General features: G+C 41.9%; 2 protein-coding genes across 5 annotated transcripts; one reads left to right on the top strand and one right to left on the bottom strand.

Moving 5' to 3' along the window:
* Positions 1 to 199: 199 nt before the first annotated feature.
* Positions 200 to 25,756, top strand: tbcd (tubulin folding cofactor D). Of its 4 annotated transcripts, none has more exons than XM_034593447.1 (40): positions 200 to 475; positions 655 to 859; positions 961 to 1,011; positions 1,105 to 1,202; positions 1,375 to 1,476; positions 1,592 to 1,738; positions 2,444 to 2,499; positions 3,100 to 3,232; positions 3,971 to 4,016; positions 4,418 to 4,550; positions 4,776 to 4,918; positions 5,007 to 5,067; positions 5,197 to 5,271; positions 5,432 to 5,526; positions 10,181 to 10,337; positions 13,179 to 13,236; positions 13,323 to 13,352; positions 13,657 to 13,742; positions 16,255 to 16,335; positions 16,448 to 16,521; positions 16,672 to 16,789; positions 17,425 to 17,485; positions 17,580 to 17,602; positions 17,695 to 17,726; positions 17,831 to 17,893; positions 17,980 to 18,056; positions 18,270 to 18,351; positions 18,453 to 18,571; positions 18,667 to 18,758; positions 19,093 to 19,233; positions 20,017 to 20,100; positions 20,594 to 20,752; positions 21,274 to 21,412; positions 23,841 to 23,962; positions 24,152 to 24,229; positions 24,318 to 24,404; positions 24,501 to 24,588; positions 25,217 to 25,326; positions 25,428 to 25,512; positions 25,618 to 25,756. In XM_034593447.1, exons 2-40 carry the CDS (start codon positions 676 to 678, stop codon positions 25,636 to 25,638), a joined length of 3,591 nt encoding a protein of 1,196 aa, XP_034449338.1. In that variant the 5' UTR covers positions 200 to 475; positions 655 to 675; the 3' UTR covers positions 25,639 to 25,756. The 4 variants fall into 4 exon arrangements, with proteins under 4 accessions (XP_034449338.1, XP_034449337.1, XP_034449336.1 ...); XM_034593446.1 differs by having other exon boundaries at positions 212 to 475; positions 25,615 to 25,756; XM_034593445.1 differs by having other exon boundaries at positions 212 to 475; positions 624 to 859; positions 25,615 to 25,756.
* Positions 5,813 to 9,490, bottom strand: znf750 (zinc finger protein 750). Its single transcript, XM_034593448.1, has 3 exons — positions 9,294 to 9,490; positions 6,649 to 7,934; positions 5,813 to 6,531 (listed from the first exon to the last, which is right to left on the bottom strand). Exons 2-3 carry the CDS (start codon positions 7,911 to 7,913, stop codon positions 5,988 to 5,990), a joined length of 1,809 nt encoding a protein of 602 aa, XP_034449339.1. The 5' UTR covers positions 7,914 to 7,934; positions 9,294 to 9,490; the 3' UTR covers positions 5,813 to 5,987.
* Positions 25,757 to 26,911: the final 1,155 nt, after the last annotated feature.

Here is a 26,911-nt window from a genome sequence, read left to right as displayed (position 1 = left end):
AGCCAGCGATTTACAAAGGAAGATAATATTATTCACCTAGAGCACCTTTCAAATACAGGCAATGTCTGTTTTAAGGATGATATAAATGCTTGGTAATTATACATATCTAATATAAACACTATTTACAATTCATACCAATGATTTTTGCTTATTCACAGTGAAGGAACCGCATAAGGCGAAGGTCCTGGCACTTCTCGCTTGCCGTACAGTGGGAGGGCGGGACGTTAAAGAATGTTGCGCACATAGAATGACTCTACCAGGGTGGCCATAGAGACAGAAGCAAAACAGGGTGGCATCACAGGCAGCAGCCTCCAAAACAGTGTGGCGACAAAACAACTGCAGCTACCTCCAAAACAGTGTGGCATCCCAGGCAGCAGCCTTCACATATCAGTGGCAGTTTCTGTTGACACCGGAATTGCCTCTACGAAGCTCGCGTCTGCTGCACGTCTGAGCGAGCATCATCACAACACAAGAGGTAAATGGCCAAATGGAGTTCAGTACGATAACCCATAGCCCTTTTCTCGTCTGTACTCTCTAGACTGTACTTTCTAGTATATGTTTAATAAATCCCATGGTGCCACAGGATCATTTCATCCACACTCTTCCTGTTTTGCTGGTCATAGCTAGCTAACCGCTCCATAACTTGTACGCTAGCATCCACGCAGGGGACTCGGAATGGCTGTAACGGACGCAGAGAGCGGCTGCCCCGCTGGTGATGGGCCAGAGGCCGACCCCGTGGCCAGAGCTTGTGTCCTGGACGGCTTCAGCGAGAGAGACGAGACCCGGGCCCTCATGTCCAGTCTGCCGGAAGTCCACGGGGACATGAAGTCCACAGAGTTCACCACAGAAAGGTTCCTGGGTGAGACAAGTCCCCCCCACTCCTCAGAGTTCACGAATCCTTACATACCCACGTTTTAATGGTCGCACAGTTCATCACATCCTGCCTGTTTTCTCCCACAGTGATCATGGACAGATATCAGGAGCAGCCTCATCTGCTGGACCCACATCTAGGTACATTAAATCAAAATGTGTGACTCTGGTTTTGAATTTAGATTACTATTGGAGATTCGTCTGGAAAATCAATATTCATTCTTCTTTTTATAGAATGGATGTTGAATTTGATACTGGATTTTGTGAGGAGTGAAAAGTCTCCATCTTCACTGGTTCACCTGAGCTTCAAGTTTCTCTACATCATCTCTAAGGTCGGTATAACCAGTGGTCTTGCTGACAGACGTTAGCTAAATCGGTATAAATCTACTGGATGTAGTAAAACTCATTACTCAGAACAGAACGCTCATTATACTGACGTGGTAAACTCAGTAGTGCTCCTCTGTGATATAGGCCCCCTGAGTACCTGTACTTTGTTCTGTTTAGGTAAGAGGCTATAAAGTCTTCATGCAGCTTCTTCCACATGAGGTTGCTGATCTCCAGCCAGTCCTGGACTTGCTGTCCAAACAGGATCCCGCAGACATTGAGGTGAGACTGACATTACATGTCATCGGCAAATGTGTATTTTCCTCTTACAAATCTTGCCTGTATTATCTTTATTGTAGCCTTAGCAGCAGTATGTTTGACCATGTTTTAATTCCAGACTTGGGAAACTCGCTACATGCTGTTGCTGTGGCTTTCCATGACCTGCCTCATTCCATTTGATCTTTCTCGTCTGGATGGCAATCTGGAGTCAGACGGTGGAAAGGCCAGAGAGTCCACTATGGAGCGTATTCTAGCTATTGCAAAGGCAAGTTAAGTATATGAAATAATCTTGATTTTCTTGGAGAGATTGAGCTGAATGTCCAGTTTTCTGCTCTCCATAAGGGATCGTCTTTGGTCATGATACACCTGTGTATCGATTTTTGTGAAGATCGGTCAATGTGAACACGCTCCAGGGGGCGCGGGGGGCGCTGTTGAGCCATTTTGCCACGCCCATTTAAAAGTACTCCAGAATACGTAAATTTTCACCACTTTCTAATTTTCTGCAAACTTTGGTAACAATTTGAGCATGTTAAAGCCCTCAAAAAGCCAATTCATTTGCCTGGAAAAAAAAAAAATAATCCTTACAATTTCAATAGGGCCTCCCACTGTCTCCTACTGTTCGGTGCTCGGGCCCTAATAACAGTCTAAAAGCTCAGCAGAAAATGTCTCTGACAGTTAAAGTAGCTTATAACAAAGCTCCCTCTTTTGTTTTAGAATCAGATATTAAAGCAAAAAGAAATAAAACAAGCAGAAGAAACTAACAATCAGTGTGTCTCCCTGTCAAAACTGAAATAACCACAGAGAAACGTTCAAAAAGAGAATTTTAGAGTGTAACATCTGATAAATATATTTAGCCCTGATTATGTTTGTCTCTATGTTGTATTATTATATAACTTTTTAAGTATGTGATGATATTTGACAGTCATGATGTCATACAGTATTAATTACAGTTTGTTTTGCTTGTTTGCAGTCTTATCTATCCGCCAATGATAGTTCCAGGGATGCTGCATGTGTACTGGTATCAAAGTAAGTGTATAAACAGACTATTACCTTGTACTTTGTTTTTTTTCGGTTGTCACCAAAAGATATACAGTAAGTTTCACAGTTTGAAACAGTAATATCTCTTTCAAGATCATTTACTTTTTCAATATTTACACACATCAAAGATGAGTTGCCTAAAAAAGCTTGGTTGGAACATAATTATTGTTTTGATCAAATCAGGATCATTAAGAACTCACCAACATGACATGTCTTACATGTTTAGGGTCCGACAGTGCGAAGGCCCTATCGCTTTTTATTTCTGAAAAGGATGTTTTTTTTTTTCAACTCCTCTCTGCATTGTCCAGTCAGCACCAGAATTCTCACCTATGATGTATGCTGTTGTTGACAGCTACCCTAATTATTTCTTCAAGTTTTGTCTTGTTTAAGGATTTTGTTTCATGTATTGTATAATCATGTAACATTTTGGTATCATTTATGATTTTACCAACCATGTTGAACTATAAAATGTAATTATCTCTCTAACCAATAGAGGGCAGGGTTGTTCTTAGAATGTCTTTACTGTTGGCTTCCTTTGTTTATGCTGATGAAACCCTGAAAGTCTTTAACGTCTTCTTGCACATACAGGTTCATGACACGCCCCGATGTGCAACAGAAGTGTCTCGGCGAATTTTTGGACTGGAGCCTCACCACTATATTCCAGACCAATGACGAATTACTGAATGACATTAGGTTGCTGAATGGTGTTCTGCAGTCTCTGGTAAACACATACTCCCTGATCATATTTAGTTAGTTGTGTGTTCACGCCTGGCTGTGTCTATGTTTTGAACCAGTGCCATCTGTGGGCACCGCTTCATCGAAACCTGCAGGGGGTTGTTTGCAAGAGCTGACATGACTGGTATGTTTCACCTAGTGCGATTTTAGCAGGTGTGCAATGCACCTGTTGCATGTGTGAGAGCTTCTGCTTCAAGTGACTTATGTCCGTTTAATCCACAGATTTAAGAGAAATTCTGTAGTTTTTCAGCAAATGCAAACAGGGTTGTGGGCATATTATCAATTTCCAAATCCCCCCTGTCAGTTAAGGTAACGTATCTCAGCCCTCAAGCAAGAATATTAGAGTCAAATTATCGCCATTTAAGCTTGCGTAACATTTAAGAAATAGTTCCTTTGTACTTAATGTCAAAAATCCATCTGGCGGGCCCCGGCCTCTGTAGTGTGTAGGATGTTCAAAATTGGCTCTGTCTGTTCAGTCAACAAGTCTCATACTTGTATGCATACCTGCTGATCTGTGTGAAGATTGAGGCTAAAGCAATGCAGAAAAACGTGCAACATAAAATGACTTGGTATGGACAGTGCGGTATGTGGTATGTGGAATGCGCGCTGGTTTCTGAGAGAACTCTGTAACTTTGTTCATTTGTTGATGTTTTTAAAAAATGCTCTCATGTGTCCTCTGCAGTATGATAGATTGATCTGGTGTGATCTTATTTGTGTCTCTTAGGCAAAGCTTTTCAAACATGGGAAACGAGATGACCTGCTCCAGTATGGTAGGTTCCCTTGTTTCTCTTTTATAGCTACTGTATCTGCAATAGTAAAATGAATGAAGATCAATTTATTTTGCCGTCAGTCCCAATCTGTTGCTTTTACAGGCATCTCAGGAGTTCAGATGTCCTCAACTTGATGGAAATATTACTATAATTAGAAAAAGAACAGATATTTGTCTCACTCTATGATCTCGTTATATCAGTTAAATATTGATCCTATCCTATCCTAACCTCCAACCAAAAGGCATTTCAAATATACAAGATGAAAATAATTGTTTTTCTTAGCCTCTAGCCAGAGATCTCCACAGTTGTATATCTGTGTGCTATGTATATTCCTGTATATATTTATTTACTTCATAATTTTATTACATCATATAATTAATATGTTTTCATGTGTTTCCCAGCTCCTACAATCCTGCGGTGTCTGGAGCAGAGACATCTATCGGAGAGCAGCCAGGCCATGCTGAGGAAGCCTGGTGTCAAACTAATCCAGAGACTCGGCCTCACCTTCCTGAAGCCACGTTTGGCTGCTTGGCGGTCAGACATGAAACCAATAAATAAATTCATGATTTTTGTGGTTATGTAAAAGTGAACTTTGTCACATCGAAAAACATGAGCTTCTTCAATGCAAATATTTTGTCAAGTGAAAGTCTATCAGTATCTACTTTATAATATAGTGTGTAATGACCAGAGCCACAAAATATGTTATTGTTATTAGTGGCAGTAGCACAAAGTTTAGAAATGTATATTCATGTTTTTCAGTTACCAGAGGGGCAACCGCTCCCTCGGCGCAAACCTTTCCACGTCCGAATCTGCTTCAGCTACTGATGCTCTGACTCCTCATATGGACACGCAGGAACAGAAAGAAGACTATGATATACCTGGAGAGGTAGAAACTGTTATTGGTAAGTTCCTGCCTCCACTAAGTGTGAAAAGGTTGTTATTGCAATACGTCTCATCTGAAAATTGAATTTGCATGCGTTATTTTCACAGAGCATCTGCTGGTGGGACTTAAAGATAAGGAAACCATTGTGCGGTGGTCTGCAGCAAAGGGGTAACAATCTGCCCCCACTAAACAAATTTGCAACGGCTTATAACAAGTTCTGCTTGTAGCTTCTTGTTTTTTGTAAAAGACAGCATTTCTAGATGTCTTTGTTTCATTTATATGTATTTACCCCTTCAGCAATGGGAGGGTGACTGGGAGGCTTCCCAGAGAGCTGGCAGACGAGGTTGTTGGATCATTGCTGGATTGCTTCAGGTAGGTTCATGTTTGGGGCCTATTTGCCCTCACCATCAGTGACTCTCAGCTACTCTTTTTTTATTTATTTAAATACCTGTCATGTTAAATGTTTAGCCGCCCTACTATTCAATAAATGTGTCCTATATTTTTAACTGCAACGTGTGTGTTGTGTTTCAAGCTTCCAGGAAACCGACATGGCTTGGCACGGAGGCTGCCTGGCCTTGGCAGAGCTCAGCAGAAGAGGCCTGCTGCTGCCCTCCAGATTGACGGAGGGTATGTTTCCACAAATTCGCACTGAAATCTTTATTACAGTATAAGATAAATTGACTTCTGTAAGCAAGTCAGCGTTTGTTACTCCTTTATTCAAAATGTGTACATTTACAGTGCATTACCATATCTTATATCTCCAACTTTACACATTGACAAAAATGTCCAGATTTAAATATTAAGAACCCTTATAAAAATGCTTTTCATCTTTTCCCATCTAGTCTGATGTCAAGACGTTATACACACGCTCATACCTGTGGCAACATGTCTTTTCATTTAACACGTTTTTTTTTCTTAATGACTGACCCTGTGCCACTACATTTCACATATTTTCTAGAATAATAAAATCTTTCAGTGCTTAATTAATATGTTAACATTAATTTGAACGTCGAGGCTTCCAGTAAAAGGTGGGAGATGCTTTGTCCTTATTAACAAATATTATAAAAGTCAGAGTTTAATTGTTAGTGTCAGCGATGCCTCCTCCTCAGAACCCGTCCTGTAACTTTTGCTCGCTTGTTCGGTCTATGGCAGTTGTTTTCAGCCCTGCCACTCTTCGCTCTCTTCTTGCCAGTTGTCTTGTGCTTAGTCGTCTCTGGAGAGCCAAGACTTCTACCATCCATGTTATATTCTGAGGGCCTGTCTGCAGTGCTTAAGTCACATGAGGAGACAGCAGAGCTTGCAATGGAGAGCTGACAGAGAGCCAGCGCTGCCGTCTGCCTCTGGTCACACGGCTCTTCATCCAGCTCATCGTCTGGCCTCCGCTGAAGATCTTCAGGGCTGCTGTGACAAGCTCGAATGCTGAGGTTCAGAGGCAAATCATCCTGCTTTAATTTCTCTGTGTCTGAACACCTCAGTCTGTGGTCAGATGGGCTGTTTTCTGTGTCCTGTTTTCTTGTTGAGAGGTTGAGGGGAGCCAGATCCTCTCTGCTGTCATCATCATCTTGTTCTGACGTAGTTTGTGGACATGGCTCAGAGACAGATATGGAGGAATAACTGCTGCTCTCTGCTGACCTGAACAGACCAAAACAAACATTTGAAGGACTTAGTACAATAATTGTAAATGCAATATACTGCAGCTAAGGAATAATTTTTTTCTCTGTACATAGAAAAAATAGGGATTTCGCTTACCCTCTGTCCACATGCTGAAGTCTTAAATGCAGCAAGCTTTCAGCAGACTCTTGTCTTAAGTCAGACGAGATGTCTTGCGTGGCGGCAGCTGTGTGGACTAGTTGGGCGGTTGTCTGAGAGTCACCCATGCTGGTGTACTGCAGGGGCTCTGTGTCTCTCTGGATGGTGTGTGGATGGCTGGGTCTGTCCGGGGACCCCAAAGCAGAACAACCCTCTTTGGGGCTGAGCCGGGTTGCCTTGTCTCCACTTTGGCCATGGCTGCTCTGCTCTTGTGCAGATGTGTTGAGGCCATTGTGTCTGAGATGTGAGTGCATGTATAAGTCATAATCCTTGGGCCTCAGGGTTTGGTCGTACAAAGGAATATATCTGGGTCCTGTAAATGGCATGGGGAGCTCATGTGGCCTGTACAGGGTATAGTGCAGAGGAGGGGGTGGGTGGAGAGGGTGGCAGTATCTGTATGTGTATGCAGAAAAAAGGGAAGCGTGAGGTGGGGCAATGGGTTGTGGCATCAACGGCCTCTGTGGATCCATCAACTCTGGCTGGAAAGAAGAAGAGTTTGGCTCATTTGCATGGTGATTCCCTGGGAGGTAGTATGACGGATACAGGGGACGGTCTGGCAGGAGATAAGTCGGGTATTCAGGAACCATGGGAGGGGCTAATGGCTTTAAGGGGATGGATGAGGAAATCGTGCCCCATGAGAAGCCTGGGTGGCTGAAAGCGGGAGCAGGGGTTTGCGAATCCTCTGACTGCTGCACAGGCGACTTGAAGGTGTCAGATCCGTCACGGTTGGGTGTGACTGGGTAGAAGGCAGATGGGCGTGGCAGGGATTGTGCTTCATTGCTCTCCCTGTTCTCTCTCTCTGTAACTGTATTTGGTGTTACATTCTGGCCGTCCTTATTCACTGGACTGTCACACCCTACGTCTACTTCTTCTGTGTCTTCCCTGCACTCAGCTTTGTTCTCCTCGGCCCCCTGTTTCTGAGGACTGTCGTCCTGAACCGCTTGCACAGGCTCTGGGCTCGGACAATCCTTGGATGTGTCGGGGGCTCCCTTTGCTACAGCTTTGACCTGTCGAGCTGTTTGCCCAATTTTCTGGGACATCAGGGAGATGGAGTTTTTACACAAGTTGTATTTCATGTGGTTGAAGAGATGGGACTTTTCATTGCAGGTGAAAGGACACTGGAAGCACTGGTACTTGAAGGGCTTGCCTGGCGGTCGGGGAATGTAGTGGGGTCTCTTTGGCTTGCGTTCCTGAGCAGTCTCCATCTTGGTTCTAATGCACGTTTTTCTGCAAGGGAAAAAAAGAGAATAATGAAGTTTAAGAAAAAGTAGTCACACTAAAGCAAAAAGCTAAAAGAGTAACTTGTGAATCATTGCCTCTTTTGTTCCAGATTGTCACTGAGTAATGAGGCTTATAAAGTTGTTCGACTGGTTCAGGTGGAGAGAGTTTGTCACTGGAAGGTTTTTCTCTGTGTTTCTTTATCTGCTCGGTCAGAAAAATCTCTAGCTGCACAAAACACTGCACCCTCGGGCTAATATATTTCTTCAACTGTTTCTTTACTCTGTATTGGACACCAAGTTAAGCGTTAGTTAAATATGAAAACTTGTCTCCTGTATGCAAAATAAATACCTGCGTGTTTGCATAGGTGCACTTGTGTGTTAGTGTGGCTTTAGTCTATTGACAGCAGCCTGCAAACGATTCTACTTGGCGTGTGTTCAGCTGTCTATCATTCAGATTTCCCTCCATTCGTGTGTCCTGTAAAGTTGGGGAGGTTGCTCAGGCACGAGGTCGGCAGTTGTCGGGTAGACTAGACACTTACTAACACAGACCTGGAGGGCATGCAGAGACTTGCTTTCTCTCCCAACCTTACTAAACTCTGTGCTGTCGGCGTGGGAACTACCAGCCACCTGCTTCCCATGACTACACCTGCGGGATGCACTCTCTCCTTCATCATTTGATGAGCTCACCAGCTTTGGAGAAATGCAAAATGTGAGAAGTTATTCTTCATTAATGTCTCTGGTATCTGAAACACCCCTGGTTTGCCTTTTGAAATGAAACATCACCTAAAGCAGTGAGTTAAGTGTTGCTGGGTGTCGCTCGGAGGAACCTGCTTGTCGTGCGCTGTCGCAAGAAGCTGTCACTCAAGTTTCTGTCAAGCTGTAGTAGCACGCAAAGCCACTCCCTTCTTCAGAATTGAAATTCATTTTCCTTTTAAAATTTTTGCAGTTCACTACCGATATGACACAATAAAAAACCTTTCTGGTTAGTTTTTGTCTTTCTAAAATTATAAAGTTGGTTCCTTGGATCTCTGGTGTCAATATATGTTGTTGAGGAAAAAAAGAGCTGTATTATATACCTAAAAATCTTAGATTCTTTAGAGGGTTCTCTACAGAGTTCAGGCACTTTACCTGTGATTCAGCCACAGCAGTGCAAGCAGGTGCCTAATAATATAGTTCATAGGTAACAGGTGCATGCAACGCTTACACTACCTTGAATACAACTTTACAGTTTAGAGAACAGCACCTTTACAAAACATTAGAGTCTTACGAAAACTCAGAAAGGCTTCGACCGAGTGCCATAAGTTTTTTAAATATGATTCAACGCTACTCAGTTTTTATTTAAGAGACGATAAAGAAAAAACGTACCTTCTCTGAGTGTCTGAAGAGAGCCGCTCCACAGTCCACGGCAAACGTTAGTGTCTCGTCAGGACATTCACTCCAGTATGTGCTAAGAGTTGAGAGTGTGTCTGTGTGTGACTGTGCATGTGTGTGCTGTATTTGGTGATGATAGTTGTGTGGTGAGTTCCTTTCTCTGAGGTGTTGTCTCACCAGTGGGTGGAGCTTCAACCCAAACAGCAGGGCCCTTGGGCAACATTGATGTACTTGATATTAGTCAGGCCTCAAGGGATGATTTACATGGCGGGGTGAGGTGGGGGCTATCGTCTTTCCTGCTCCTTCAGTCTCTTCTGTAGAAATGACCACGCGGGCCCTGTTCTGCGGTTCCACAGAATAACATGCTCATTTGCATAAACGCATCAAGTTTCAAGTCTGGCACACTGGCAAAATCGGCATGAGATTTGCATACTAGCAGGTGTATTTGTTGCTGTTCTTGTTCAGCGTTACCTCCCTTCTAATGTGAACAGTGTGCAAAGAAAATAATGCAGACTTGTTATAGCTAATAGTTATTCTTTGTTTCCCAAACACTACATATAAATACCAGCATTTTGTGCACAACCTTCTTTTTTTTTTCTATTGCTTTTAATCAATTCTATTTTGCCACAAAGCAGTTCTCTGTTTTTCTCTTAAGGTGCTGCAAAAAGATTAAAAATTATCTTTACAATTTTCATTATTGTGAAATAAATCAAGCATGCAGCATATATCACATAATAACTCAGTGAATGTCAAATTGAAATATTTCAACACTCCTGACTTTTCAAGATTGTATACAGAATACGTTAAATGCTTAATGTCAATGCTTAGTTTTTTGGTTTTTAAGATTAAAGTACTCATCCAGCTCTGTTGTCTGCTTGCAGTCGTGCCACTCATCATCAAGTCCCTGACCTATGACGAGAAGAGGGGAGCGTGCAGCGTTGGTTCCAACGTGCGGGACGCTGCCTGCTACGTGTGCTGGTCTTTCGCCAGGGCTTATGAGCCCAAAGACCTCGAGCCGTTTGTCACTCAGATTGCCAGGTAACCCTCTTCTTTTCTTTCCCATACAACCACACCACATGCATAGATTGCTGCAAAACCACAGAGCGCTTTGCTATCTATCTATGTCAAGTAGACTGTCGTAAGAGGGAATCTTGTGTGGCCCCAAATGATTCCTTTTATTAATAATAATAAGTTTGTTTGAATACATAATGAAAAAGCCAGGATCATCTACACGATAACAATTATACTTCCATTTCAAAATTTAGTTGTTGCTCTTCATCCTCCTTGTGTCTGCGCTGTCATGAACATTTTACATCTTTATTTCAATCAGAATAACATCACAACACAATATGTCCCAATTGCCACCCTCAACAACACAATCCCTACTCTTTCCTGACAGAAACAGAAAATAAAGGTCAACTAGGACAGAAAATAGGAAAAAACACATGTGTGCTGTAATTCCAAGACTATGTTATCAAAAGGTGATCATCACATGTTGTGTGATTCAAATAATGGTGTATATTAATGTACAGTAAATCATTTGAATTGTTAGACACATGTATGCGTTTCCTTGTTAAGTTTTGTCTCTGAAAATGTCACTGCTGCCAAACGGTATATGCTGTTGATATTTTTGTGGCTCGGAGCCATTGGTTCTTTTGTATGAATAAATACTTGCTGTCCTCCTCAGACGCAGTAATGATACACTTCATAAACTCATAGAGCCACATGTATCGAAAATCATCCCTTTGCGGAAATCACCTGTGAACTCAGATGAGTTGAAAAAGTTCAGTCAGGTGCTAGAAAGACACTTTTAGGGCATTGTTGTGCCATTAAAACCAATAGAAGTGTATTCATAAGGCTTGTGTTGCATTAGAAGAAAATAGCTAATAGTGGAATGATTATTTATACCTAAATAAATTTCATATAAAAATTGTTATGTATGTATTGTTGTAACCAATTTCTTTTATAAGCAGAGCAGCAGTTACCTCTGCCAAAGAGGGTTATGCTTATGTCTGAGTTGCTCTATTTGTTATTTAGCAGGATTGTGCAAAATGGAATTTTTCTTCACTCTCTTTAACATTGCAAGGGCATTTTTCAACATCTGCAATTTGGTGCAGATCCAAATAAAAATCCAGATCTAGTGAATTTAAATGGATGGAGGAGACTGTTGGGCTTTGGCCTTAAAATAGATGTATATAAATAGGCACTGAAATGTAGTCCTTCTTCAGAGATGCAATATGTAACATTGGTAGCTTTATCTACCTCTTAAAGTGATTTATTTGGACATAAGAGACTCTTACATTAATGTTATTTGTGGCTTTACTCAGTGTGACCAGGATGCTTACTCCAACATGTGACTGACAGGCTAAACTCATTCAGGATCAGAAGCAGGGGGCAACCTTCAAAGTAACGAGAGACATCTTGATACTTAATGTTATCAGCCAGTGCAGAGAAACTAGGGTGCAATATCATCCAGTGACGTTCGTTCAGCCTTTGTCAATACTAACGGTTTGCCTCCTCCGAGCATGTATGGGCCTGTGGCCTCTGACTGTGCAGACCAGCTCTGCAGAGTCAGTTTGAACCCCTACTACCATTATCATGAGCATTATCATGATCAGTCGCAACAACACCCTCCCTTCTCCTAGCCTACAGGATTGCCAGGTTTCGCCTGTTGCTGTAGGTTTCGGTCGCCGTTTGCCAGCAAAGCTCCGACAAGCTGGTTCCTGCTCTATTCATCACAGCTTGATGACATTTGCTGAAAACTCACTTTTGAGAATGTGGGACTTAGGTGACTTGGGGGCACATACATACACACACACACACACACACACACACACACACACACGGTTGTTTACTTCCACAGTTACAGATACAGGGCAGGATCCATTGTGCAATCATTTTGTTTTCAAGCCCTCGGGGTAGGGGCAGTTAGTAAAGCTGCAGGCCTGAATCTTGGTGTCGGGAAGCAGGGAACAGAGAAGGAGAGCAAACAAAATAAACAACAGTTAGTGTCAGGCTGTCCTTTGAATGTATAAGTAGGTTGCACCCCCTTTGACAACTGACATTCACACATCCACCTCTCCTGGAACTTGTAGTGGCAACGTAGCGGGCGAGGATGCTGAGATAAAAACGTAGACACTATCAATTTCCCATTCCCATATCGCAGCAGTCATGGTTAATCACACTGTGGCTGTGTTCATGATGCAATTCTGGGAACCGTTGCACTGCAACAAAAAAAAAATCGTTTCGGTTGATGCAACCATGACATAGACATCATTTTAAAATCTGAGTCAGAGATTTCTTTCTTACTAAGCTGTTGAAACTCTTGTTGTTGCAATGTAACACGACTTATTGAGAAGGTTAATTACTCAGATATACAATCTCATAACTTTCCTTACTGTCAGTTTTTCCAAACTGCAAATAAATCTAGCAAAAAGGGATGAATTTTATTAGGACTTGACAATATCAACAACTAATATGATTTAATTCCCAACAATAGCAATAAAATTAAAGTCTAATTGCTATGTATTGCTCATGCATTGTGTGAGCACAGTGAGGAATTATAACATATAATTGATCTACCTCAGATTTAAATATATTTTGCTGTTTATTAAGTGTTTGTCATTCTCTGCTCATAAAGAAGAACCACAACATTTACTCAGACGCAAAAATATGTCTTTAAACTTAAAGAAATAATAATGTGACGTTCGATATCGACTAACATGAAAACTTTAATCTCAATTTATTTTATTTATATTTGTGGCTGTAAAAACACTTTTAACAAATGACCTTCCTCTGTGCATACAGTTTACAGCTCTTCACACAAGTCTTGTTTCAGATATTTACATTATCTTATATTCTTTGTGTTTCTCTCTGCAGTGCTTTGCTGATCACCACCGTGTTTGATCGAAATGTCAACTGCCGCAGAGCCGCCTCTGTAAGTTCTCTGTTCTATATCCAATGATCTCTGAACATCTACAGTTACATGACACAAGTTCACTTTAATGTCTCGTTTTCTCCCAGGCTGCCTTCCAGGAGAATGTCGGCAGACAGGTTTGTGACTGAAGCATTAACTACTCATACACTGTGACTAACAGAATCACTGTGATTTGAATTTTATTTGCTGCCAAATAACCAGGTCTTGCTCAAACTTGCCTTGTCGGCAGTAGCTTGTGAAGCAAAGTAATGGCCTCCCAGTCAGGCTCCCAGCAAACGCTTGTTTTTCCAACAGTCCTTCGGCCACAAAGCACTCTTACAACCTGAGCTCATCACATCTCACATTTGCTAACAACATAGACCTTTCTAACACAATGCACTGAAAACATATCAGCTGTTTATTGCTTGTTTGTCTCAACAGGGAACTTTCCCTCATGGTATTGACATTTTAACTGCAGCAGACTACTATGCTGTGGGGAATCTCAACACTTGTTTTCTCAACATCAGGTAAGAAGCACTGTTTTCACATAACTGGTTCTTGGCTTTAACTGTCACATCTTCTAAAATCATGAAAAGTGAAGGTGCACTTGAGCAAAGGCTGAGGAGGCACACTTGTTCTTGCAGACTAAATAATTAAATGCGTCAGCAACAGGTGTTGTCCCATTCTGCCTCACTGACATATTTTAGTTTAGGGTTTGTTTCACTTCCGGAAGGAAATTGTGTCTTTCAGGAATTAGAAAACTTGTGGCCATGAGATCTTTTTCTGATCTTATCACACTGGCGAATAAGAAAAATACATTCAAACAATCACCAAGAAAAGTGCAGCTTTTAATAATATGTACACTACCGTTCAAAAGTTTGGGGTCACTTAGAAATGTCCTTATTTTTCAAAGAAAAGCACTGTTTTTTTCAATGAAGATAACATTAAATTAATCAGAAATACACTCTATACATTGTTAATGTGGTAAATGACTATTCTAGGTGGAAACGTCTGGTTTTTAATGAAATATCTACATAGGTGTATAGAGGCCCATTTCCAGCAACTATCACTCCAGTGTTCTAATGGTACATTGTGTTTGCTAATCGCCTTAGAAGACTAATGGATGATTAGAAAACCCTTGTGCAATTATGTTAGCACAGCTGAAAACTGTTTTGCTGGTGAGAGAAGCTATAAAACTGGCCTTCCTTTGAGCTAGTTGAGTATCTGGAGCATCACATTTGTGGGTTCGATTATACTCTCAAAATGGCCAGAAAAAGAGAACTTTCATGTGAAACTCGCCAGTCTATTCTTGTTCTTAGAAATGAAGGCTATTCCATGCGAGAAATTGCGAAGAAACTGAAAATTTCCTACAACAGTGTGTACTACTCCCTTCAGAGAACAGCACAAACGGGCTCTAACCAGAGTAGAAAGAGAAGTGGGAGGCCCCGGTGCACAACTCAGCAAGAAGACAAGTATATTAGAGTCTCTAGTTTGAGAAATAGACGCCTCACAGGTCCTCAACTGGCAGCTTCTTTAAATGGTACCCGCAAAACGCCAGTGTCAACGTCTACAGTGAAGAGGTGACTCCGGGATGCTGGCCTTCTAGGCAGAGTGGCAAAGAAAAAGCCATATCTGAGACTGGCCAATAAAAAGAAAAGATTGATATGGGCAAAAGAACACAGACATTGGACAGAGGAAGATTGGAAAAAAGTGTTATGGACAGACAAATCAAAGTTTGAGGTGTTTGGATCACACAGAAGAACATTTGTGAGACGCAGAACAGGTGAAAAGATGCTGGAAGAGTGCCTGACGCCATCTGTCAAGCATAGTGGAGGTAATGTGATGGTCTGGGGCTGCTTTGGTGCTGGTGAAGTGGGAGATTTGTACAAGGTAAAAGGGATTTTAAGTAAGGAAGGCTATCACTCCATTTTGCAACGCCATGCCATACCCTGTGGACAGCGCTTGATTGGAGCCAATTTCCTCCTACAACAGGACAATGACCCAAAGCACACCTCCAAATTATGCAAGAACTGTTTAGGGAAGAAGCAGGCAGCTGGTATGCTGTCTGTAATGGAGTGGCCAGCGCAGTCACCAGATCTCAACCCCATTGAGCTGTTGTGGGAGCAGCTTGACCGTATGGTACGCAAGAAGTGCCCATCAAGCCAATCCAACTTGTGGGATGCTTCAGGAAGCGTGGGGTGAAATTTCTACAGATTACCTCAACAAATTAACAGCTAGAATGCCAAAGGTCTGCAATGCTGTAATTGCTGCAAATGGAGCATTCTTTGACGAAAGCAAAGTTTGAAGAACAAAATTAATATTTCAAATAAAAATCATTATTTCTAACCTTGTCAATGTCTTGACTATATTTTCTATTCATTTTGCAACTCATTTGATAAATAAAAGTGTGAGTTTTCATGGAAAACACGAAATTGTCTGGGTGACCCCAAACTTTTGAACGGTAGTGTATATCTATACACATAGAAGTATGTAAAATGTAAACACATCAGTGATGCACATAATGTTTAAAAGTTAGTAGGATATTTAATGTAGTAGATTAAGGCTATTTTTATGAGCTGGAAGTGCCTTTAGGTACTTGATAAATAAAAGTGATACTGCCCCTATTTGAAGTCGAACTCCTCCACCTTATCCAGCAGCCTCTATGTGAGGCTGTACATTTTTCCACAATGGTGTGTTGTAAACCAAAACTCAAGGTTTTTGTGTAGACATCTCCAGCACTCAAATTTTGAAGAATGTGTGTATGAACAGCAGCAACTTTCTCTGGGTGAGTGTCTGACACGTGAGGAGTGAACTGTGTGTCCGTCAAACATGGAAAAGCTTCAACCCTTTCAGGAATTTTCACCCGTGGCAGAAATGCAGCAGAGCAAATATTCAAGCAGTACAGTGGATGGAAAGATGTTAGCCTCAGGGCGCATCTGACCAAGGAACTGCACATTAGATATGAAATGAAGTAAAGATGTATAAAATAGTTGATCTTTCTCCGCTGGCATTCATCCTGCATTGTTGTTGTTCTCGCAGTGTTTACGTTGCTAGTTTCCCAGAGTACACCAATGCCATGATCGACCATTTAGTAGCCATGAAGATCAACCACTGGGATGGGTAAGTGCTTGTGTTGTCCTGCACTCATAGTTTCAGCAAATATGATGAAACGGACATCACAGTTAGTTTTTTATCTTTAAAACAAATCTCTTTTTCTGTGTCTGTTTTGCAGTGTGATCCGAGAGCTTGCGAGCAAAGCGCTCCACAACCTGACGCCTCAAGCACCCGATTATATGGCAACAACAGGTAAACAATGTCACCGTACCTGTTTCCCAGGCAATGTAGTGTTTCAACAAGATGCTCATGCGACATGACTGGTTGGAACTGACTGAAACGTATAATTATTGGTTATGAGTAGATAAATGCCATGCACTTTCCCTCCTCGTTTGGTTTCAGTTCTGCCGCAGCTGTTGTCCATGGCAGTGGGCATTGACCTCCACAGTCGCCATGGAGCCATCCTGGCATGTGCAGAGGTCACACACGCTCTGTACAAACTGGGCCTTCAGACCGACAGGTACACTCCTCAGCACTATGACAAAGGAACATTGAGCTCAGGCTGGATGTCCAAGGCTTTAGCTTCTCATGTATTAGCTTTAGCTTTACCTTGAGTCACAATGATAAGCACCATTGTCTCTGAAAGATAAACACCCGGGAGTGTTTTAGTCCCAGAAACTTGCTAGACAACATCTCCCCCATCCAGACGTTTTTCCAGAATCTGCAAATTCCTCTAGCCATCTGGATAAAAATGTGTAAACTACACAATGAAAATGTTTTTTAGCCTGTCTCAAGAGTTAATTTAGGTGGTTAGACGAGTCTGAAGAATCTTAAATATCTTCATAAGAGAAATGGATGGATGCTAGCAGCTAACAGTAAAGCTAATACATGAGAGGCACAAACTGGGGGAATCCTAGTCCCACCTGAATAGTAAAATATACTGTGAAGATGAGCTCTCCATAGTCCTTTGGCTTGAAGTTGACATTTTATGGAAACAAGACTTGGAAAGTGTATGTTTGTTTGTGTTTGTGCTCAAAACCTGCTCATTATACAGCTTATATAGATTTATTTTTATTTTATTTATAATAACAAATACACTGGTAAAGAAGTGAAGCTTCTCTTCTGTTCCTTGAACTGCTTGCCTTTGTCCTGTAGAACTGTGTTGGACATGATTTCTTCAGAATGTGTGGAAGCACTGAAAAACATTCACCAAAAGGTAAGGTTACCTAAAAACAAAAATACATTTCAAAATGAATAAACTGTCAAAATGTCCCCTGTTGCTGATTTTAAATTTTTTGATGCACTTTCAGCTTCAGGACAGAAAACAGTACAGGTAGGACGAATAATTCAATCTACTCTCTAGAGTTTGGTTAAAAACATAATTATAATTTCGGCTTTATAATAAAATTATGCTCTTTTATTTAGGGGTCTTGGTGGAGAACTAATGAGGCCGGCAAGTAAGTCTAAAAGCAGAACAATGGTTTTACTGGTTTTTAATTAGTTAAAGTTGGAAGAGTTTCTGCTAATACAGCTGATTTGATTGGTTTCATCTTCTCTGCAGTGTGCACCATAATAGAAAAGCTGTCCCTGTCCAAAATGCCTTTCAAGAACGACCCTGTAATCGGTAAGTTATTAAACACTTGTGATTATACTTTTAATTTATTCAGTATCACACCCAATAGTGTCTGACGTTGTATCACTGTGTTTTAGCTGACTGGCAGGGGCTCATTGATGACACCATAAAAAACCTCCATCTCGTTTCCAGTGGAGCGAAGGATGGGATTATGGTAAACTTAATAAGCTTTTGTATTTCTGTATTAAACAGAGGTAACATCAGAGAGTCAAGAAAGTGTTCCTTTTGAATTGTCAGTAAAATTCTAGTTAAATGCTACATACCCGCAAAGAAACTGTTCTTTGGAAGTAGTTAAACAAAGTGTCTGCTCCTAGAGAATAGTCTTTCTTTCTTCATCCCCTCACTACTCTTCCCGCTGTCTCTGCAGGCTGCACTGTTGGCAGCTTTCTCGGCCTTGTGTGAGGAATATTACGAGGTCGAGGCAGGGCAGGCTGACTCACAAATCCAAGGTAGGTTCAGTACTGTTTCCTACTGCAGTGGATTTTCCTCTCTGTCTTAGTTTGAAAATAATCTCTGCATGCTGTTTGTTTGTCTACGTGCGCATGTGTAGATGTCCTGGTATCTCAGTACATCGAGGGGCTGAAGAGTCCTCAGATGCTCACTCGCTGTGGATCTGCCCTCACTCTCGGCTGTCTGCCAAGATTCATGATCCGTGGCAAACTGAAGCAGGTGCGCTTGAAGTTATATGTGCATTTTCAAGCCATTTGACATCTCACTGTCTTTAGTATTTAGGCCTAAAATGTGTGGGTACATGTGTGTATTAGATCTTTGAAGGCCTCCAGCAGATGTGCGCTCTCAGCCAGAAGGAAGGGAGATTTACAGAGGCGAGGAGAGATGCAGTCAGAGCAATTGCTCAGTGAGTTTTCATGTACCTGTCTATTGACATCTCATCTTTGCATCTTCTGTCTCAGTGTTTTCCTATATTTGTATTTTAGCTATCTGATAATGGTTCAGACTTGTGTCTCAAAGGCCCCTCTGTCTCTACTCTCTCCTTTGTCCCGCTCGTCTTGCTAGCTTAACTGCGTAGCTGTGCAGGTTGTAAGATAAACAGTTGACTGACTCTACCTGCAGGACCTGAATGACATGTTAGCCATGGGTTTTCCATCTTTTCCCACAAAAATAACTTTATCTCATTTTCTTGTTTATGTGATATCTCTCTTGTATCTTTTTTTTTTTTTACTCTCCATCAGAGTGTGTGTGACGGTGGGTGTTTCAGCCCGCGGCTCCCCAGACTCTACTCTATGTTCGGAAAACGTAGCCCAGGTGTACGACACGCTGCTGGAGAGCATCAATGACTACACAACAGACGGCAGAGGGAATATCGGGGCGTGGTAAGTGAACTGTCTCATCAACGGATATCTAGATGTATACATGTGGACACACTCGTGCTCTTTTAATTGCCTCAGGCATTAGCAATGTTCTCCTGCCCGAGGCCTCTGGGGTTTCTCGGTCCCTCCACCTCGGGTCATGAAGACATGACATGCATGCCTTTCTCAGTACCTCCAGGCCATGCTTACCGACTCGCCAGGAATGCCACCAGGCTTGTCACTTGTCCACACAGCATGGGATGGGCTGTTTCTTTCAGGCAATCTTTTTCCATCCACTATTTCTTCTGTTCTTTTTTGAACTTCCTTATCTACTATCAGTGTTTTCTTTGTTGCGTGGGCTTTTAAATTTTTTTTTTTAAAGCTCACGCCCCCACACAGGGACACATTTCCTTCTCTTTCTTTTCACCTTCACAGCCATAAATGTTCTTTCTATTTTTGCGTCACATTTTCTCTGAGGCCAATTAATCAGGGGTTCCACCGGTCGCCTGTGCACCTGTTTCAGGGTGTGACTTTTGAGTGAATGCCCTGATTAACGTTTCACATAAGCAAATTGTGCCCTGCAGACATAAAGCTACTTTGACTATAAAGCTGCCAAATTCAGTGACACAGGAATGCACTCTTCAAATGGTGGTGTTTGTGCTTATTCCAGCCTGCGATGTGTTTTAAATGATAATTTTAAGGACTTTCTACTTCAATAAATTCTGGATGACTCTGGCCAATGAGTTTAAAGTAGATTCAAAGCCGTGTCAGTTCAAGCATTAAGTCTCCCCCTGTCTTTTTCCCCAGGGTGAGAGAGGCAGCAATGACCAGTCTGATGGATGTGACCCTGGTGGTGGCCAGCGGTTCTCCAGAGATCCTTTCACCAGACATGTGAGTAGAAATCTGAAAACTCTGATTGACACAAGCTCATGGCTCATTTTTATAAAACTAAACCATACAGCCAGAGGAACTCTTCACTGTCACCAGCTGCTGACCATAAAACCTGTTATATCAGTTGGTCATAGACCTGTGGTATGTTCATGGCCTTGAGTAATCCTTATCACCTCAATGTCAGAAGGTGTGGCCACAATAACTGAGCACTAAGTCAGTGTAACCTTTTTGTAATTCTTAAAGAGGAACAGGATCAAAAATGATGTAAGATCCACTTTTATCGTTGATACTAGCTGAGATTAAAAAGAGTCATGTCATGGTAGAATTCAAACACAGTGTTCATGTTTGGCTTCTGCAATATATAAGATTAATTGCCCTTGCTCTTACAGGCACAGGACTTGGTATAAGTTTGAAAACAATGGCTGATTTGGTGATTTTATATTTCTTCAGGAAGCATTTCAAACTTTTTGTCTCCTATCATTGTATGATGCAGAGTGAGGTGCATGATGTGCGGCCTGGCCAAGCAGGCAGCGGAGAAGATCGATCGATACAGAGCCCACGCTGGCAACATCTTCCTGCGCCTCCTTCACAGTACAGAGCCTGCAGTTCCCCACATTCCCCACCAGGACGAGCTGTTGACCATTTTCCCTGTGTGAGTTACTCCTGCCTGTAACTTAATGATTTTTAACGAGCCATTCATTCCATCAGTTGGCCGGCTTTATCTTTAAAACAGCAACAATGCGCCAAGGAACAATCGCATAGAGTTTTTCAAGGTCCATGGTCCAAACCTCATGGATAGTTTTTCAAAGTTATATTATCTTTGGATTCAGGATGTGTCTGTTCTGTCTCTTCATGTGATCCCACCTTCACCCCATGATGCTGAGATCAGAGCTCTGTCAGGGCCAGACCATCTGTGGGAAGGCCTCCCTGTTCTTCTTATTCTTTATCGTCTCTATTGTTCTTTACGACTTTGGCTGTATGTTCTGGGTTTGTTTTCTTTTCCGACCGATCCGACGCCTCCCTGATGTTATTGCTTAACGCCTGAAGTGCCTAAACCTTTTGCACAGCACTGTACATAAAATATGAAACCTTTATGCAGAGTGATTTTTATGTACAATAACTTGTATAGTTTTTATTATTTTTAATCTTTGACTCCACCTCTATGTCTTTCAGTGAGACCACAACCAGTCTGAACTGGAATGCTCCATCCCAAGCTTACCAATATATCACCCAGCTGCTTGCACTGCCTCAGTATCAGTACCACACCCTGCTCGGGCTCACCGCGTCTGTGGGCGATATCACCGAGTCTACAGTAGGTCAAGTGGGATGAGAGGATTAGAACATTGTGAAATCAGAGCATTATGTTGTACAGATGGGCGACAAAATGAAAAACAAACGCAGACATTTATAGCATCAAACAAGAAATTTCCACCAAACTTATCAGAAACACACGAAAACCTGAACATATATCAGTGCGATAACTTCCTAAAATGGCCGACAATCTTTTAGAAAAAATTATTTGATGTTTACTTCCCATCCACTAACATGGAGGTGATGATCTATACTGCAGCCTACTGCCAGTGGGTGATCAAGGCACTTTGGCTTTACTTTTGGGGATCCGTCACGCCAGCCATCCTGATATACAGTCTGTGATCTCACTCTCTACCATCATCAACAAAACCCCGAAGGAGGAATTAAGCTTTCCATCCCTCCTGTATCATTCCACACTGTCTACAATCTATACCTCATATCTCACGAAGACACTCAAATCTGTTCTTTGCCCTTTTAATGTGTCGCCCGCCTGTATTTTATAAAATGTTACTTCCATCTACAATTTTAACTTAGTAGACACATCCACACAATGGTAAACATTTTTAAAATGATGCTGCGATGAGAACAAAGTGACTGGAGGTGAGTTAGATGTGGCATTTTATTTTACTTGAGGATGTTTTAAGTTTTTACTGCTGGTATTTCATTGTGCATGCTGGGGTTTTCCACAGCCCTGCTCAAAATCACAGTGTTGAATAGTTGTTGAGCCAGGTGGTAAAATCCTACTGCCAGTAATAAACTAGAAAAATCTGCTTCATTATTTAGGAGGAAGTTTAACCAGCAGGGGGAGCCATGTGTCTATTATAGTCTACTCACTCCTCTGCATGTAGTACTCCTTCTTTCTCTTGAACCTTCTGACATAAAATTAATTCTTAAATTCACAGAATAATCAGTGTGTTCTTAGATTTACTGCATCCCACTACCTGGGCCAGTTTATATAATAATGTGGCAACCACTTTAGCTTTATAACTAATTAATCTAACGTTTCCCTCACGGCACTGGTGAGATTCTCCCATCAGACAAATCTAGTGCTTTCCACCAATGACCTTTTCCTCACCATCACTTGGGGTGCCCAGCAGGGGCCCCCAACTAGTGTTGATCAAGTTCTCCCTCGTCCTTCATAATGACCTAACCTGTTGAAAACCAATCACTCGAAAAGGCCCTTCCCATCAAGATTTGTGATGATAAAATTATTTTTAGCTTTGAATGTTTGTGGATATAATAAAGAAAAATAAGTTTAAAGCCTGTAATAGCAGCCGCGAGGCCAGTAACGCTAAACTCATCTGCCAATGGAGGCTGTAAACATATTCCCTTGGAGACGATCTGGCTCTCGTCATGCTTTTACCTCCGGCTCTTCTAGCGTTTCTTTGCCACAGATAGATCCTCCGAGACGGGAAGGACTGATATGTTTGTACAGGGTTGCATGCAGGAAACTGAGCCAAGACTGCATCGGTACATGGGCCAAGATTACCATTCTCACACCACAGGCACATACAGAGGACAGAGAGAGATGGAGGGTCCACCAACTTTCCAGGAATCGCCCTTGAAGGGCAGCCTGAATGTAGAGAGAGCATTGAGTGCAGTCCTGTAAGAGCCAAACAACAGAAACTGTGCCAAGTTCTGACACTGAAAAAAAAGAAAATCAGATTAGACCTTGTGTATGATTATAGGGATAGTTCACCGCAAAATGAAAATTCACAAATTATTTACTCACCACTGTGCTGATGGAGACGTGGGTGAAGTGTTTGAGTCCACAAAACACTTCTGGAGTCTCGGGGGTAAACAGCGTTGCAGCCGACGTAATAAAACAACAATGTGTAACATTTAGCTCAAAGGAGTCTACTGAATATAAAAAAAATCCTTGTGATGTTTTCACTAGTGCGTTTCATCTAAATTGTACGAATCGTTGTTTTCTTTACCCTGTACTTTACTTTATATTTACATCAGGTACAGGTCCTCTCTACGGAGGCCGGATGTGTTTTACAGTATCCCAGACAGGGTTTGAGACACAAACCGGAGCTAAAGTAGAGTGATGATAGTTCCTATAGGTCTGCTGGATGTGTACAGTGCAGGTTTAGTTCATCTTTTTACACAAAAATGTAAAGGAAAATACATTTTTTGAAATCAGTGCTCTATCTACAGCACATAGTGTCGAGGTTTGACACTTTGTTTCTCACAGTCTGATGATTTCATCTGTTTTACTGTTTATCTTTCTCTGCTTCACTCTCCCCCGCCAATAAGCACACAGTTAATTTTACGCACACAGTTATACAACGTGTGAGTGATATTGTCATAAAATATCCGGGTTTCATTTCTTAAAGTCAGTCAATAATAAACAGTCATTGTTGCATCTAACCTCTCCACAGTGAGTGGCTCCACATTCACTGCTGCTCTCCACTGCTTCTGCTCAGGTGCAGTTTTCTTCCAAGTCGTTGTTCGATCATATGAAAGGGATCCAGGAGAATGAAGCTGCTCTGACACAGTTTGGAGATACTTTGCTGAGAGTCTTAAGAAACAATCTCCACAACTGCAGGTACACACACACACACACACACACACACACACACACACACACACACACACACACACACACACCCCCCCCCCCACCCCGATGGAAGATTGTTGTTTTATTTATTTTTCTCTGGTTCAAATGTCTTCTTCCATCTCATTTCTATAAATCCTCTCTACGATATAAGTGACAGTTTTCTTTTCCTTTTTTCAGGGTGGCTACTTCTTCTCTTAAGATGTTGGATCAGATGCTCTCTAACAACTGCTTTGAAATCTTCACAAGGCAAGAGAAGTAAGTGCTGTGAAAGCATTGTCTTAGTTTTTCTTTTTTTAACATGGGTGATACGAGAACCTAAGTTTGTCTGTTTTTCTTTTCTGAGTCATCCGTTCTGTGTGGAAATCTTGGCTCTCTGCAAAGAGTTCAAGAAGACCAAGGAAATTCAAAAGCTGTCCGCCTGCGTAGCTGTGTAAGTCTCCCTCTCATTGATAAATGCAAACATTAAATAGGGCTCTAAAACCAGATGAATGAATGACACATTAATGGTTTGACTGGTGTTTCCCAGCTTCTGTGGGCTGATCCAGTTCCAGGGTGAAGTGAGGAAGAAAGTTTTGGCCCAGCTGCTGATGCTGCTCTGCCATCCCTTCCCTGTGGTAAGTTCACAAGTCAAGGGCGGCTCACCTGTCGTACAGATATAGTTTTTCATTAAAATGTCTAAAAACCACTTACCTATGTTGTACATTTTGTTGACTAAAATGTTCAAATTCAGACTATCCCTAATTTTGTTCAAGGTAACGAGACGTTTGATTTTAGTCGCCTTTTAATTGCGGCATATCCACTTTACCTGAGGCTTTGCCTGTCTCCGCTATAAGGACAACTGACAAAGCAAAAACACACAGTTAGCCAGTGTTTTCCTTACACTGTTTGTATCGGTCACTTTTCGTTCGGTCCGTAACACTATTAAACCTTTAATACATTACCTCATTTCTGACCGTAAGTCATCGGCAATGGTGATAAGGTCAACAACTCCATGATCACACGCTGCTTCACAGCATCATCAACCTAGGTCTTATGTTCAAGTGGCATATTGTACATTTAACATATGTATAAAAAGGTTTGTTTTACTATGGTTCACTGCACAAAACTCACACTCTCCAAATACCATTGTCCTTAGCCTGATAAATCTGCCCTGTAATAATATTGTGATGTGCAGCTGCTTTTGTCGTCGTGAACAACAACAGCAAAGGAAAAAAGTCAACTGGTTCTTTCTTACATCTGTAGATAAGAAAGACGACAGCGGGCCAGATGTACGAGATGGTGCTGACCTACGATGATGTCATGGATCCAGAGGTGCTGGATGATGTCATGACCCTGCTGAGTGATACTAATTGGTGAGTTGTTCAAACAGGATGCTTATGGTAAATATTCTTTAATATATTCAATGAATTCAGTACAGTATGTTTCATGTTCTTGGTCTGCGTGTCCATTCCAGGGAAAGTGACCTCGCCACAGTGCGGACTCACAGGAATCAGCTTTGTGACTGGTTGGGGGTCCCCAGGCCACAGGTGGTTGCCAAGGTAACCATTTGACTGACATCAGTTTGATCGGCGTGCTCGATAGAATTTGTTTTGTCACCTTGTTGGACTTGGAGTTTAACCCTAACCACTCTCTTTCATCAGCAGAGCCGGGTCCAGGCCCCCTGATCTCCCATGCCTGTGAAAACAGAAAACTACGTAGGTGGACAAAAAACTGTAGAAAATTCCAATCGTACTGAGAAAAGTGTCTCTTCTTAGAATAACATGACATTAAATGGATGAAAACAAAAGTTGTTTCCCCTCTTTTGTTATTATTACCAGAAAGTTTTCAATCAATCACTTTATTAACACTGTCTTGGTCCTGTGGAACTTTTCCTGATCAAATTTGAGGAATGATTTATTGTGGAGATAGAATTAAGGTTTGTGGCTTTTCCCCTGCGTTGTTATTGCAGCTTCCAAACTCAAAGCAATCCTAAGCACATCTGTATTTCATTGTAGTTTCCTGTGCATAACCCTTTTCCTTACATGCCCCCCATTTGGAAATGGTTTCGCCAGAGCTGTTTACTCGTAACTTGTAACCGGAACAGCACAGATAGGTTGAAATTGAAACTGGAGTTTGCACTGAAAGGAAATGGTTGCCTTTTAGCCATTTTGGCACAAAGTGTGGAAAGTCACCGGGGCCCTGCTTTCCCTCGGGTACCGTGCAGACCTACTTTCTCTGCATCAGTGGAGGTGTCGGGAGCTGGAGGAGTCCCCGGCCTGATAGTGGAGCCTCCCTGGTGGCCTGTGGTTCAGGTTTTCTAGAATCTGATATTGACCACTTTGTTTCAACCTGCCTCCTTGTCTCAGGCTGACAAAGGTTCACCTGTTGCTTTTTTTCCCCCCCAGATTTTTTATCATACATTGCTGAAACTTCATAGATGTTACATTTATCTGTAATCTGATTATTTTAACTTTATCCTTTTCCATTGAAACCTGAGTGTATTCAGACCCTGATAGAAGTGGTTATTTTGATTAGCTTTTTATGTGTGTGTGTGTGTGTGTGTGCTGCGACACCATTTATTAACATCCGGTCGTCAGTGCCATGATTTTCTTTTGCTGGTTATTCATAAAATGCTGATAATCATTAACTTGTAGCCGTAAAGTGAGTCTCCACTATTTGTTTTGACCTGCTACTACCTGGAAAATGGATATATCAATGATCATATTGTCGATCGCCCCATCGCTGTCTCGTCTAATAACTGCTGAGTTAGTGTCTCCAACAAGTGCCTCCGTTGGCCTCTCACAAGTCTCCCTAACAAGGCCACATTCACCCTCGCCCTCCATGGGTGTTGTTGAATTTGTCTGGGCAGCCCGATATTGCCGCAGACCCATAATTCGACTTTAATTAATTCCCAGCCAGATGGAAATTCCTGTAGTCGCTAATGAAAGAAACGGTGTG

The sequence above is a fragment of the Hippoglossus hippoglossus genome, chromosome 8, assembly GCF_009819705.1.
Source record: "Hippoglossus hippoglossus isolate fHipHip1 chromosome 8, fHipHip1.pri, whole genome shotgun sequence".
NCBI lineage: Eukaryota > Metazoa > Chordata > Actinopteri > Pleuronectiformes > Pleuronectidae > Hippoglossus > Hippoglossus hippoglossus.
The sequence above is the reverse complement of the archived record's forward strand: the minus strand, read 5'-3'. Positions and strand labels throughout refer to the sequence as shown.

Excerpts from the sequence above, each read along its gene's own strand:
- tbcd (XM_034593446.1), top strand. The coding sequence starts at position 676 with ATGGCTGTAACGGACGCAGAGAGCGGCTGCCCCGCTGGTGATGGGCCA. Across the intron at positions 10,338-13,178 it reads TTTGTCACTCAGATTGCCAG|TGCTTTGCTGATCACCACCG; the intron begins GTAACCCTCTTC and ends TTCTCTCTGCAG. Across the intron at positions 16,522-16,671 it reads CGATTATATGGCAACAACAG|TTCTGCCGCAGCTGTTGTCC; the intron begins GTAAACAATGTC and ends GTTTGGTTTCAG.
- znf750 (XM_034593448.1), bottom strand. The coding sequence starts at position 7,913 with ATGGAGACTGCTCAGGAACGCAAGCCAAAGAGACCCCACTACATTCCC. Across the intron at positions 6,532-6,648 it reads CTTCAGCATGTGGACAGAGG|GTCAGCAGAGAGCAGCAGTT; the intron begins GTAAGCGAAATC and ends TGGTCTGTTCAG.